This window comes from Alexandromys fortis, unplaced genomic scaffold, assembly GCF_014885135.2.
Source record: "Alexandromys fortis isolate MF-2015 unplaced genomic scaffold, M_Fortis_MF-2015_v1.1 scaffold_190, whole genome shotgun sequence".
Classification (NCBI taxonomy): Eukaryota; Metazoa; Chordata; class Mammalia; order Rodentia; family Cricetidae; genus Alexandromys; species Alexandromys fortis.
In genome coordinates, this window is record NW_026068059.1 from 1,387,735 (window position 1) to 1,402,339 (window position 14,605).

The following is a 14,605-nucleotide window of genomic DNA, read 5'->3' on the forward strand; positions in this document are numbered from 1 at the left end:
TTCTCCTCTCCTCTCCCTGGATTTCTCCATGTTCTTCATGAATGTGCATGCATAAAGATGTCCCTGTGTGTGCGTGCACACGTGTGTGAGCACATGCATATATGTGCATGCATGTGTGTGCATGCACATATGTATTTGTGTGTGTTTGTGTGCATGTGCATGTGTGTGTGTGTAATGTGCAGGCCAGAGGTCACTATTGGGTGTCTTCCTCTGTTGCCCTTTACCTTAACCTCTATGACAGGATTTCTCCCTGACCCTGGATCTCGCTAGCTTGGCTAGTTTGGGAGGCTGGGCAGTGAGCCCTGAGGATCCACCCATCTTAGCCCCAGCACTGAAGCTGCAGGTGCATATCACTAGACCCAGCTTTGATGTGGGTGCTGGGCATTCACACTCAGTCCTCACGCTTGTGAGGCAAGAACTTGGCCTGTTAAACCATCTCCCTAGACTCACTCCTTCACTAGATTGCAAACCCTACTAGGCGCCTTGATGTCTAGCACGATGTTTTTTAGATAGGATCTCAGATTGCATTCATGACTGACTGCTGCATGATGGGACATGTGGTCAGAAGAGGAAGGGAGAATTAAGATTACAGAATGCTAAAGACTGGGGAGAAAAGGAGAGAAGGAAAGGAGGGAACAGAAAGAGTCTGAGCTCATTCTCTGCACACATCAGTGACGTCAGAGCCCAGACACCATCCTCAGGCTGCAGAGGCTTCTACTGCACACATCAGTGTCGTCAGAGCCCAGACACCATCCTCAGGCTGCATGCAGAGGTCTCCACTGCATAATTTGACACTGTGCCCCAAACTGAAAATCCAAATTCACACACATTTCCTTTGTATCCATGATGAACTCACTTCCCAGAAACTGTGTTGAGGAAAGAATGCATGCTGGTCCATAAAGGAAGCCACCAAGCCACACAGCCAATCAACCGCACGGGGCACAGGTAGCAAGAGAGGTCTCCAGGATTCAAATCAACTGAGTCGTGGGTGTGCCGTGTGCACTTTAGATCTGCTAGACCCTCTCTTTACCTGTGGAATCCCAGAGCAGCAGAAGACTCAACAGTACTGAAAGCACCCATCCCCCTGGGCATACAGCCTGGTGGCCAGGACTGACCTAGGAAGAGCAGAGCGAGCAGCATGCAAGCCTTACCATGCCTGACTGTGGAGATCCCCTGCTTGCTGGATGCTTTCCTTGTCATCCCAGCAAGACAGTCTTTGGAAGGTGTCCACCACCCTCCTGACGCTGTGACACACATTAGGTTACACAGCCAGTCAAGGTCAGAGTCAGCTTTGGGCTTCAAGCGCCTGGCCCCATTCACGGTACAATCTGGTTCTCTACAGCCAGACCCTCCCCTAGTTCTCTCCCCAGCAACTGTAGTGCACCCTTGCTCATCGAGGGCTCTCTCTGAACCCACCTTGTTCGAACGCATCAGCTTTTTGCCAAGGCCATCCCCACCTGTCACTGGTCCTCACCCAACTCTCTTTCCCAACATTGGATCAGGCTGCTCTTTGATATTTCCTAACACTGCTGCTGCTTCTCATCTAGTTCTGAGAGTCTCCTTCTTGGCTAATGACTCTTTCCTTATCTGCTTATTCCAGGTTTTACCTGTGTCTTCCTCTGTCTGGACAAACTTATCCTTGCTGCCTTTGCCCAGATGATGCTACCAATTGCTCATGGTACAAAATCAAGTTCTAATCACTGACTCGCCTTAGCCATGGTGCCCACCCTCTGGAACCTCCTATTCAACACGACAGAGTTCTGCGTGTATGAGCGTGGACTCTGTTGCCAAACTGCCTACTCCTGAGAGGCTGTCACATTCGCTGTAGCTGAAATTACAGATGGTTGTGAGCAGTCTAGCAGGCATGCCAGGAATCGAACTCAGGTCCTCTGTCAGAGCAGCAAGGGCTCTGACCTGCTGAGTCATCACCCCAGACCCCCAAAATGTATTGATTTTTAAAGTTAGCTGCCAAGTGATGAACCCGGCATTACACCATTGTCAAACACGCACGTGCTCTGTTCCTTCTTCTCACGCTGTGCTCCTCCACCCTCCTCTAGCATCTCCTGCTGATCCTTTTCCTCCCTGGAGGAAGATTCATTTCATTCCCACTTTACAGGCGAGGAAATGGAGGGTAGCGTGTACATAACGTATTCAGTGTCACGTAGGTAACACATGGCTGACCTGATCTTGACCTTAGAGGTCCAACGACACCAAAGCTCATGTTCTTAACCACCATGGTTCACTTCCCTGAACTCCTGAAGGTCAAAGGTCACAGTTACTCTTGATTCTTCCACACCTTTCCCTCTAACTGTACTCATTCATTGGGACTAGGCTCTGCCCACCTGACCTGACCTAAGGGGTCCGTCTTCAGGAAGCTCCATTTCCAATCTTTTCTCCACACCGTGGTGTCAATTATAATCATAAAGCATTGATCTGTTGCTCTGGTCTGTCTTATGTAATCCTGGCACCCTCCAGCCCTTATAGTTACACACCAAGGCGTCATATCCTAGCCATACCACAGCCTTGTCACTTCTGATGAGTCACTGGAAATAACCATCAGGGGACAGTTATAAAGTGTGGGTCATATGCCCAAATTATTTAGGCATTTAAAATGTATATGAACAGCTAATAATAGTATTAAAATTATTTATGCAATAATATTAGGAGAATTAAGTAGGATATAAAATTATACGTGCATCTACATGAAGCCCAAGCTAAGCGAATACTGGGGCTCGTTATGCACTGAGGAATGATCCGAGGAAGACATGATTAGTGCCAACATTTACCAGGAGATAATTATGGCCTGTTCAGAGCACGTCTGAGGAACGGATTTATGTAATTCCGAAGCAACCTGCTGAAACAGGTACAACGACCGCGTCTTCACTTTGCAGACCCAAAAACAAGAGCAGAAAATGAAGGAATAGAATACAGATTGGACAGCTCGACCCCTAGCCCCAGCACCATCTCCTAAACCACAGCCTTCCACAGAGAACAGCAATTAACTGGAATGTTCAATGACACCGCCTGGCCGTGGGAATGTTCTGTGGTTTTCTTCCTTTTTGATTTCTTCGCTCTCTATAACGAGCATGTATTCTTTTTATAATAATGTTGTACGGATTGTGATTAAAAAAAAAATCTCCCGATGACAAGTAAAACTTAAGAGGTCTGATCTGCTTGTCACCCTGCCTTCGCAGCCCCGCCCCCCACCCCTGCCACCTCCCATCCCCCTCACCTCCTCCCACACTGAGCCTGTCTCTGTCTTCTTCCTCCAGGCTCCTGAGCGGTTGGCTCTACCTAAACCAGGTGTTTCCAACCTGACCAGCCGCCTGTGTTCTGCGGGAAAGAATCAGGAGTGTGAAAGAGAGTGTGTGTATGTGTTGTTCATTTTTCTCTGTGAACCTAGTTGAAATGTAACATTTCCTTTGCTTTCAATGCATATAACAAAGCACAGTGTATTTGCAGTGCATATGCCTTTGTCACCAAGAGAAATCACCGATATTTTCATATCACATTACGAGTGTCATTTATATTCATGACTAGTTCAGCCTTGTTCTAGTGGTTAGCCCCAATACTGGGCTTGGCTATGAATACGTTAATAAATCACAGATATTAATACGTCACTATTAAAATATTTTAGCTGCTTTTCTATATAATTGGTTTCCATGGTCAGCTATTTTATCCAATTTAGAACACGTCTCCAAGGCAGGGTTCTTTAGCATTCTCTGCCGGCCATGGTCTAGACTCTCCATTGTTCTTCTGCCCAGGAAACTCATATTGATCCTGTAGCACCCAGTTCAGATCATGCCCCCAGGCAAGAAAGCATCATTGGGTCCTGCATCTGACCCAGCTGCCTGCAGAAACAGGGCAATTCCCTTGTTCTCTCTAGCCAGCTTATGCCCCAAGCATACTCACGATGGTTCTCAGCAGAGGGATGCTTTTCTAAAGATAAGTTCTTATAGAAGGTCACAATCCCAAATTTGGATGCGTTTTGTCAAAATAGATGGTAAAATCTCCTCTAAGCAGACAGATGTGAGGCTATTTACCAGCTAAGCAGCCCTAATCCAAAAATCCTAAATACTAAATCAGAAACTTTCTGCGCACTGGCGTGATGCTCAAAACACTTAAGATATGGGGTTTCTGCCTTTTGATTAATAAGAATTCTCAACTACGTGATGTCTGTGCAAACAGTTCAAATCCCCACCTCCACTCCGCCAGGAAACACATCAGGTACCAAGCATTTCACTTAAGGGATATTCAACCTGTGCAATATGTGACTGTAAATACATTTGTCTGCACATGGGTCAGGACTGGACACATTCTCTAGTGTCTGGCCTGTGTGCCATGTGCACTTACTGCAGTCTCAAAAGTTCTGAATTCTAAACCTATCGGGGTTTAGAGCTTGGGGTCCTGGGCACGACTTTCTGAGCTCCCCACGCCCACATCCATTTGTCCATTGGCTCACTGGCTCCTATACTTTTGAGGATGGGGAAGGGGCATCTGTTCAGCCTGACAAAAGAGGAATTGCTTACCACACACTTGCTCAATTGAACTGAGGTGATCCAAGATGAGTTCAGAGAAATGGAACGGTCCTCCTCTCAAGCAGTATGGCCTGGGGAGTTCCTGAGACAGACAGAGCTCTTATTCCTTATGAAGGATGCCCAGCTCAGTATTAATGGGAAACATTCACAAAAGGCCTCATCTCTAGAACTTCTGGGTCCTGATCCAAAGGCCAAAGTCACCAGAATGAGGTCACCAAGAAAAGGGTAGGAGGAACATCAATGAAGAGAAACAGACAGCCCTAACTCTGCCTCCGGGGGAGTAGAAGACTCAGGAGACAGACAAACAGACAAACAGAAATAATCCTGCTATAACAATTGCATTCAGTTTCCCAGCCAGCAGAGAACTCAGGATGGAAATGTTAGAGCAGCTAAGAGAATAAAAGACCATGATGCGGAGTCACAAGCCCATGGAAGAACTTCTCTGCGGCTCCCAAGCCCATCTGGGAAGCTGGGCCCACAGCAGACAGGAGCAGTGCAGGATGGGAAGGGTTGGCCGTGAGGCATATAGTACATAGGGGTCAATCCAGGTGCTACTGAACGTAGGTCCTTGTCCCTGGCCAGGTAGCTCTAGATGAACCCCTCAGCTACTCTCAGGTGCTGAGCATCCCAGTTTCACAGGGCTGGGGGAGCCACGGTGCAGAAAAATCCGGGGATGACTCAATTCTTGGCACAAACTCACATCAAGGTGAAACTGGAGAGCAGAGGTGTCTCCTTGTTCCTACACACACATCACTCTGGGAACACATCAAGAGGCCCCGCCTGTCCTGCAATCAGACAGCAGCTGCCTCGGTTTACCCTGAAACAGTCTCCTTCAGCACCAAAGCTGTCATGGATACCCCTGTTCAGGTCTCCATGGTGGGCGGCGGGCTGGATGACTAGGACTTGCTAAGTGAGCCCAGAAAGGAAGTCTCTGAGGGATGAGGAGTACAGCTCTTGGCACTACCGTGCTCCACAGTGGGGCTTGCTTCCAGGACCCCCACTTCCCTAATAGTCACAAAGCACTTCTGAAGAAACAACACTGTTCCCCAGGGCCTCCCATGCGCTAGGCATCCAGCTGGCGAGCACCCTGCCACTGAGAGCGAGGCGTGAATCTACAATCACAAGGACGGGGAAAATTTGCTGGGAGCTCACACCAGGCCATGTGCTGCTCCAAGTGTGCTAAACTCCTCCATTCTCACACTCTCCCCACTAACCCTAGGGAGGGAGAGTGCGAGGCACACCCATTTACATAGGATTTTCATTATTCTCCCATCTTCATGGATGGAATAGGGCATGAGCCCAAAACGTGGCAGAACCAGGGTTACAAGCCCAGGGCATTCAGGTGGCCCCAGGCCTGAGTGTGAGTGCTGGTGTGTAGTGACCTTCATATCTGACCATCAGCTATGCCTGCTGTAAATTCTTTCAAAGACACATGTTCATCCGCTGCTTTGTCCCACTGTCCCCCTGTGGTCAGGCGCAAGCGCTTGCTTGGGCTATTGTGCCATCTACCTGGATCTCAGTCTCTGTTCACCTAGGACAGTCCAAGGCTTTCCCTGGACTTCCCCTTGACCCTGACGTGACCCCTGTCTGAGCCACTCACTCTCTGACACACCTTTCAGGACAACCCAAGACTTAAGTCGCTTACAAGAATGCGTGTTCCTTAACTTCTTCGCCAAGAACACCGGGAGCCTCAGTTTCTTCATCTGTGAAGTGAGAGGCTGGACCAGGTTATTTCTGAGCACTCCCACTTGGTATGATTCTGAGTCCACGCTGTGCACCCCAAAGTGGTGAACTATGACAGCAGAGCAAGGCAAGGCGTGTTTGAGGAATGACTCATCACTTTTGCATCGAGCCTTTCTTTTCTAGCTTCTTCCTACCCTGGTGTGTGTGTGTGTGTGTGTGTGTGTGTGTGTGTGTACACACGCACACGTGCATGCATGCGCCCACACATGCTTATGAAGGCCAGACATCAACCTTGGTTCTTGTTTCTCAGGCATCATCCATCCTGTCCTGTTTTGTTTGGAGACAAAGTCTCGTACTGGGCTAGAAGTCAGCAAGTATTCTAAGCTGGCCAGTGAGCCTAGATCTACTTCTCTTCACCTCCCAAACACTGAGATTTACAGGGATAGTGAGCCTTACCTCCTGAACCATCTCCTCGGGTCCTTTGAACTGATCTTGAGGCACGCGGGCCCTCAATTATCAGAAGCCACCCTGAATCACTGGAAATCAAAACCACCAGAGCCTTCGAGAAGCCGAGAAAGCGAGGACTGAAAGAGCCCCATGCCGGGCACTCTGGAGCCTTCTGAGGTCCTGGCTCGCCCGTGCGCCTTCTGGCTTTCAAAGAGAGACAGTGTGGCCTCACAGAGACGAGCAGAGGTGAAGGGTTGACAGGGAGGCCCCTGCTTCAAGCTCTACAGTAAATTAAGCCTCAAACTGGCTCTGGCAGCGGCAGGGATGCCTACGGGTATTTGGGTGGTAAAGGGTGCTGCTCAGCTCAGCTCTAATGCATGCGCCACAGGAGACAGAGTGATCTATGGAGCGGAGGACGCGGACGCCTGACACGTTTTAGAATCTCCTTGCAAAAGGAAGGCCGTGATGGAGATAAGATAGAGCAGAGAGGAGGAAGGGCAGGGTGGGGGGGAAATGGCCTAATGGGTCGTGTCCATTTCTCTCCCATCAGATCTGTGAACCGTGCAGGGGGAGTTAGCAAATCAAACATCTAGAAGCCTGAGGCGAGGGTGGTAAAAGGGCAGCGGTGGGGGGAGTCCCGTGAGTGCCGGAGGAAGCTTTGGAAGTGACCCTCACTCTAACTCAACCAACTGTCTGAAAACCTGCCTGTTTGAACCAGACTGGATAGGGGTTGGTTTTTCTCGTTGTCGTATCCTCCCGGTTTCCAGTCGGCTGTTAATTAATGCCCTGTGTGATACTTTCCACCTCTAAGCCTCGTGTGCAGCGCACAGATGAGGGGGTGACCTCTAGATTCCAGCATCTTCACCTCCGTTACACTTCCTCATCTTTGATTCTCAAAATAACCTCTGCTTCCCTGGACTGGCTGACCCACCCCGAATGTGATTCATTAAGTGTGGTGTGTACAGCGCTATTTTGAAAAGCTCCTATTACCACAGCAAGACGAAACAGCCCTGTTGGATCGCTAAAGTCTCAACTTCAATCACAGCCTTGACTTTGCACAACCAAAAACATCACCAGCAGCCTCTTTAATCTCCTTGAAACACGGTCCCTGGCCACAGGGTGATAGGGGAGAGTCGCCCAAGGCCCTGGATCCATGCAAATGTCTTAAATTAGCAATGAAAATCAGACCTAGACCAGTAGCCCAGGGAAAACCTGGACTGTGGCACGGAGCAGCAGCTGGCATGAGGTGACCCAAGGCAACTTTCAAAGGCTCAACGCTGTCAGAAGCATCAAGTGCAGAAAACTGGAAGGAGAATGGGAATGCCCAATTACGAGGGATGTTGACATTAAGCAGTCACCTGAGAAGAGCCTGGGAAGGAGAGTGTAGCCATTGGGGACAGCCGAGTTTTGAAACACAGGACAGAAGAGGCGATGGTGAAGGCTGGAGGAAAACTGCTCGGCTAAGACAGGAGGGAAAATAACCAAACAGCAGAAGCTACAGCTGCCACTCGCTGAAGACCTGTGCGGGCGCCCACCAAGGGGCTTGTGTCACCTACACTGTTGTGGCATGGAACACGTGGGTGAGACCACATGACTCGCACTTGACAAACAAGCAAACCCGAGGCATAAGAATGGCTGTACAGCCTTCCCACACCACAGTCTAATTTGAAAATTCACGATCCAACTGCCACATCACTTAGACCTCTTCCCAAGAAGGGATCAGCGCAGCTAGTCCTCCCCATCCAGGGATAGTGTTCCTTCTACCCATCTTTGTCCAGCACTGCCACTGATAGCTACCCGTGAACCTGTTCACTTTGCTTTAGCCCAGCACACAAACCCACCATTCACCTATTCACTTACCTGAGGACAGAAAAAATTAGTTTGGGGCCTTTCAAAGAACTGTCTGGTGGCGTTTAAAACCCACTCTGGTGGTATACTCTGACTTCAGATGAAAGACACTTGGGGTAGAAAGATCCAGAAGCCATCTGAAGCATGCCTCAAACACACTGAGATATAAAAGCTGAACCGAAGGCCACTTGCTAATAAAATACTTGGTGCCTAAAAAGGGGGCATTAAAAAGATGCTGAAAGCCCTGCAATGAAGAATAAAGATATCAATTTCCTTTCTTCCCTGATTCATCTGGCTTAATATTTTAGACGCACTGACTTTTCCAAAGCAGGCTGTGTGGGTCACGGGGAGAGGAAATTTCTTCCCGCCAATGACGCCATCCACAATGGGCAGATATGCATTCAGTCCCGCTGGGGAGGCCCTGAAGCACTGAAGGGAAGGAGGGGTGCATTGGTTTTCAAAGAATGGACTGCAGAGCTATAAAGAAATCCAGACCCTTGTCTGGGACCTGGGAGAAGAAACTCATAAGAATAGGAAACTCATAAGAAGTTTGCTGTGATTGGGGAGGGGGAGGGAAATGGAGGCGGCGGTGGGGAAGAGACAGAAATCTTTAATAAATAAATAAATAAAAAAGGAAGTTTGTTGTGGGTATTTCTGTTTTATTTGGAAGATCTTGAACAATCTATCTTCCTTTTATTGTGCAAGAAATTAATCTTGATGTCTTCCTGGACACTTTTCTGTTCCCTGATAAATTCTTGTTGGGTAGAATCAGGTACAATAGGCTCTTGCTAGATGTTTATTTACTAATTGAACAAATAAATGAATGTTTTCATACTGGATCTACCACACCCTGTTCTAGAGGAACGTGTGTCAGCAGCTCCTGTTAGCCTCAATGGCTCTAGTCTGTGGAGTATAAACCACCCTCATTCACAGCTACTGGACCAGAAGAGGACACTGTCCACAAGGATAGTCAATATCTGTTTGCAGTCTGGCAAACATCCACAGCGTGTGAGACTGGCCACAAAGCAAGAGGAGCAGACCTAATCAGATCTTCCGCTTTGGGGATCCAGAGAAACAAATACTAAGTAGGACTTCTATTTCACATTCCTCCCATCAAGGCTCAGGAGACACAACGGAAGAAGGAGCAGAAAGACTATGAGAGTTGGAAGTCAGGAAGGACCAGAGCAAAACTGCATCCTTTGGACACGACAAGACAGCTGCAGCCATGAATACACAATCACTGTGAGCGCCTGCATAAGACCTATATAAGAACAAGTCATCCAACATAACAGCATGGAGGGAGGGGGCGCTTTCGGCAGTTGACAGTGCTAGGGAAGGAGAGTCGGTTTTCTTCAAAAGTGTGGCCCCTGATAGGTTGGCCATGCTCCAGATAATGGCCTTACATCCTTGCCTAGAGGAGCAGCACAAACTGGATTCAGCATGTTATTTATAAGCAAAAGACATGAAATTGGGAGAGGTGGGGTGCCATGGATACAGAAAAACTTAGGGAGAAGGTTACGGGGATGAATATGATCAAAATACAATGTATGTCTGTGTGAAATCTCAAAACAATTAATAATAAATAGATTTTAAAAAACAGTACTGGGGAGGCTGACGCTGTGCGTTCTGAAGGGGACTGTAGGTCCTATGACTCTAGAGGTCCTATCTATCTTGTTTCCAACACTACCTCCAAAGCAAAGAATCCTGAATCGTAGGAGGAAACACTCAATAAAATCTCCAGAGGGAAGAATCAGAGGGCATCATCCTGGACAGCCATTATGAGACAGGTACATGATGGATGGTCTAGGAAAACTAGCCAGCTAGGGAAAAGCCTGGGCCCAGCCGTACAAGGGTGTTAAAGATGTAATGAGAGCAGGAGAGAGACAAAGAAACAACACACACACACACACCACATACAAGAGAAGTGGGGGTGGGGAGACAGGAAAGACAGAGGATGGGAGAGAGGGGGGGTTGGTAGTTTGGGGGGCCACAGCCTGCCTCCCCCATCAACTTCAATGAGAAACTGTTTCCTTCCTGTAGTCCTAACATCCCAAGCTAGAGCTATAGAGCATCACTGTGTCCTCATTGGAAAGACCCTCTGATAGACATGAATAGTTGCACGAGTTGTTCTTCTCTTTCATTTATTTGGGTTTGGGTTTGGGAAAAGAAGAAAAGGGAACTCTCCAAAGTCTTGTGGAACTAATGTCAATCATCTGTCTGGGCTGAGAATCCCTTGCTACAGTTTGGATCTGAAGGACTCAGGATGAAGGCCTGGTTGTCACATGGTAGTGCTATTGGAATGTAGTGGAAACTTTAGGAGGTGGGGCTTAGTGGAAGTGAGTGAGGTCACTGGGGTGAGTCCTTAAAGGGGTATTGGGACCCTTATCCCCTCTCTTCCTATCTTCTCTTGCTTCCTGCCTACCGTGAGGTGGGTAACTCTAACACAGGACTCCACCATGGCGTTCTGTATGTTCAAAACCCCACAGCAATGGGGCAGGCCATTCATGGACTCAGACCTCAGAAACTGTGCAGCCAAACAGTTTTTCTCTTTTTAAGTTGGTGTCTCAAGTACTTTCTCACAGAGCAGAGAGTTGACTAACAGCTCTTTGCTTTCCTTCTATACTGGAGCTGTTCATTTCCAGCTTAGCTACAAGACAGGGGCTCACTCAGTGGAGCAACGCCAGACAGAGGATCGTAAGAGAGGTGCAGTGAATTTGCACAGGCTAGCTCTGTGCTCAGGGAAATTATCCCACACCCTTGAGCACCTCTTTCTGTTCTGAAATAGAAGAAATAGTGTGCAAATCTCACACTAGCAGCATCCAGCGCACGGGTCCCACCCTGTGCACTAGGAGTAAGAAGCTGAGTGTCACCCTACAATCCACGGAGGATTCTACTAAATTTTAACTCATGTGAGACTCATAACAATAGGCAAGACTTGCGAAGCAGAGCTGAGCACCCCCATTTTACTGATGAAAAAACTGAGGTAGAGAGACAAGCTAAATAAATATCTTAGTGGAAGAAAGTGACCATGCTCCATTCCAAGTCACTGCATCTTCCTGCGTTTCTGCCTCAGCACAAGAACATGAGACAGAGCCAGGTGGAGTGACTTGAAACAGCAGAGACAGTACTCGGGAGACCGAAGCAAGAGAATTGCTGTGAGTATGAAGCTAGCCTGGAATACTTACTGAGTTCTAGACCAGCCTGGGCTACAGAGTGAGAGCCTATCTCAAAACGAAACACTACTAGGGAAGAAAACACTATTAGGGAAAGTGGGGGAAGGAGAAGGGAGGAAAGGACTCGGAGAGACGGAGGGAGGGAAGGAGGGAAGAAGGCAATCCGGAGGCCAATGGATAAGCTACCATTCTCTCGCAATATCCACAAAACTTTGTTCAAGTATTTGTAAAGAAAAAGGAGGGGGATGGAGAGATGGCTCAGTGGTTAAGAGCATTGCCTGCTCTTCCAAAGGTTCTGAGTTCAATTCCCAGTAACCACATGGTGGCTCACAACATCTGTAATGAGGTCTGATGCCCTTGTATACATAATAAATAAATAATATTAAAAAGATGCTCAGGAGATAAATGAATCAGCATGTGGATGAATGAATGAGTGAGTGGATGAATGAATGAATGAATGAATGAATGAATGAGTGGACGAATTACTTAGTGAATTAATATCCTATCTAACCCATGACTCACAACAAAACTTGGGAATATCATCTGGGCTGAGATTCTCACAGACCTTCCTCATAGATAACTCGTCCCCTCCCCTGGAAATATCAGAGGCCTGGCACTAGGCACACACCCACCACCATCAACCTTTGCCAGCCTGTCCATTCTACGTACTGGTTTCTGCAGTTTCGTACTCGCTGTCTCTGAGAAGCTCAAAGATGTCCACTTCGACCTTGGCCTTGCCCAGTCTCTCTGGTGCGCGGTTGATGCGGTTCTTGGCCAGGGTGATGGAGAGCCGTTCCCCTCTGCTGCACTCCATGGGGTCATCCAAGATAGCAGCTGTGGGTAGGTAACCACATGGAGACAGTTGGCACATCAGCCACCACCATTACCCCTCTCCCTTCTCCATCCTTCCCAAACTGCCATCTTCCCAAATCCCTCTCCACCTCCACATCCACAGAACCCTCCAGAGTAAGTTCACTGCTTGCTTTAGTCTCCAGTCACAAATGGCATAGCAGTGAATTCTAATGGGCTATGCACCTAAGGGACAATGCAATACCACAGCCAGCCACCTGGGGTCCTACCTGTCTGAGGACCCCGGACCCGGGTGCAAAAATACCTTGGGAGACTAGTCCAAGTGCACACAGAAAGGCACATGCATGCTACCCTTTTGAAAATGGAATTCTAAGTACACAGGGGAACTCCCCGAGGAAAGATAGATCTGCATTTGTGTGGGACAGCGGTGGGGGCAGGGAAGCAGCTGCCAGTGACTGCAGAATGCTTGTACTCCAGTCTCTGGTGTCATGAGCCACCCCCCCACCCCACCCCGCAGGTGAGCTATGCAATTTCTCTGAAGTCTTTTCTTTAGTGAACACTGGCATAGTCAAGACATCCCACTGGTTAGTGTAGGGATTCAGCTGAGGTAGCGGAGGTCAGTGACCCACCCTCTGGGTTTAACCAGTGTGACAGTGGATGTGGTGTGGACGACCTGGAGAGAGGTATGGTGTGAGTAGCTGTCCCGTTCCTGGATGCAATATGAACAGATGCACAGAGAATTGGGTTGTAGTGCCAGGTCCACCCGTATTAGCAAAAGGATCTGTTTCCTTACTTGAGAGATGTGGAGGAAAGCTATTCTTTGGACTACTGTGCTCAGTACACGAGATGGGACATACTCGATGCAGCCTCACACCTAGCAGGCACTAAGTGCTGGCTACTGAGGTTCTGAATTCCCTTCCCGGGGGAACTGAAATGCTGACCCACAACACAGAGATTTTGTCATAAACATTTACGGCAGTTATTCATGAGTAATAATCCACAACAGCTAAAAGATGGAAACAATCCATATGCCCATCAACCGAGGGACAAGGAGGAGGACGCTTTCCTATTGCAGTGGATTGTTGCTGGGAAATAAGAGGAATAAAGTTATTTCAGCATGTGACAACATGGATGAGCCTTAAGAACATTACACCGAGTGAAAGAAGCCAGCCGCAAAACACAACATATTGGATGGGTCCATTAATACAAGAAAGTCTAGACAAAGTGAATCTGTGGGGACAGAAATCAGAGTAGCAGCTGCCTTGGGTTAGGAGACAACAGTGACTATAGTAAAAGTCACAGAGCTGTATACTGCATGCAGGTGAGTTATGCAGAATATGAATTTTACCTCACTAAAGCAATTATAAAAAAGGAAAGAATATCAAGCTTATCTTTCAGGGGTTGAAGGAAACACAAGGCGTATCACAACAGAGCCTACTGCCACAAGTGAATATGGACTTGGTATCTGCTAGCTTTCCATTACTGGGATAAGATCCCCGAGGTAATCTCCCTGTGCCTTAATGGTCCAGGCTCCATGCTGTCGCTTCGTCCTTCGCTGATATACATACAATCGACATCGCACAAAGGAAATACCAGACACAGCACAGGACGTGAGAAAGCATTTCTCCTGATGGTGGATTTATTTATATGCATGCTCTCGGTGAGCAATGTAAACTCAATTTCACATTCACAATGTAGGCTCAAGCATAGGGCCTGTGAAGGTGAAGTCCCCACGCCTGGGCGATGAAGGAGACACATTAACTAGAAAAGCACACATTCCCAGCCACCTGTAGAACCATAGCTGGGAAGGCTTAAAAGCCCTGCCAAGGTAACACATGTCCACATTCCTCGTGAATGGGGCCACTTGGTGATGTTCTGGCTTCAGTGTTCACGTTACAGTCCTATTGCACCGGCTCAGGAAGCAAGACTAGAATGAAACAGCTCTGTAGGGAGCAGAAATGGACAGAGTCACACTGTGTCACACTAGGATGACAACTTGAGACTGTAAGGATGCAGGTATAGAGAAGAAGGATCCCCAGGTGATGTCCCTTGACGGACACATGGTGTTCCCTCTAAAAGCAGACCCACGCCAGTGGTGACCACCAC

General features: G+C 48.1%; 1 protein-coding gene across 1 annotated transcript in view; it reads right to left on the reverse strand.

The window, feature by feature from the left end:
* The window catches only part of Grik4 (glutamate ionotropic receptor kainate type subunit 4), a 425,572-nt gene that overhangs the window by 157,130 nt on the left and 253,837 nt on the right, over nt 1-14,605 (reverse strand). The window contains exon 4 of the mRNA XM_050120125.1: nt 12,359-12,523. Within this exon, the coding sequence (XP_049976082.1) occupies nt 12,359-12,523 (165 nt within the window). The remainder of the gene's footprint in view (nt 1-12,358; nt 12,524-14,605) is intronic.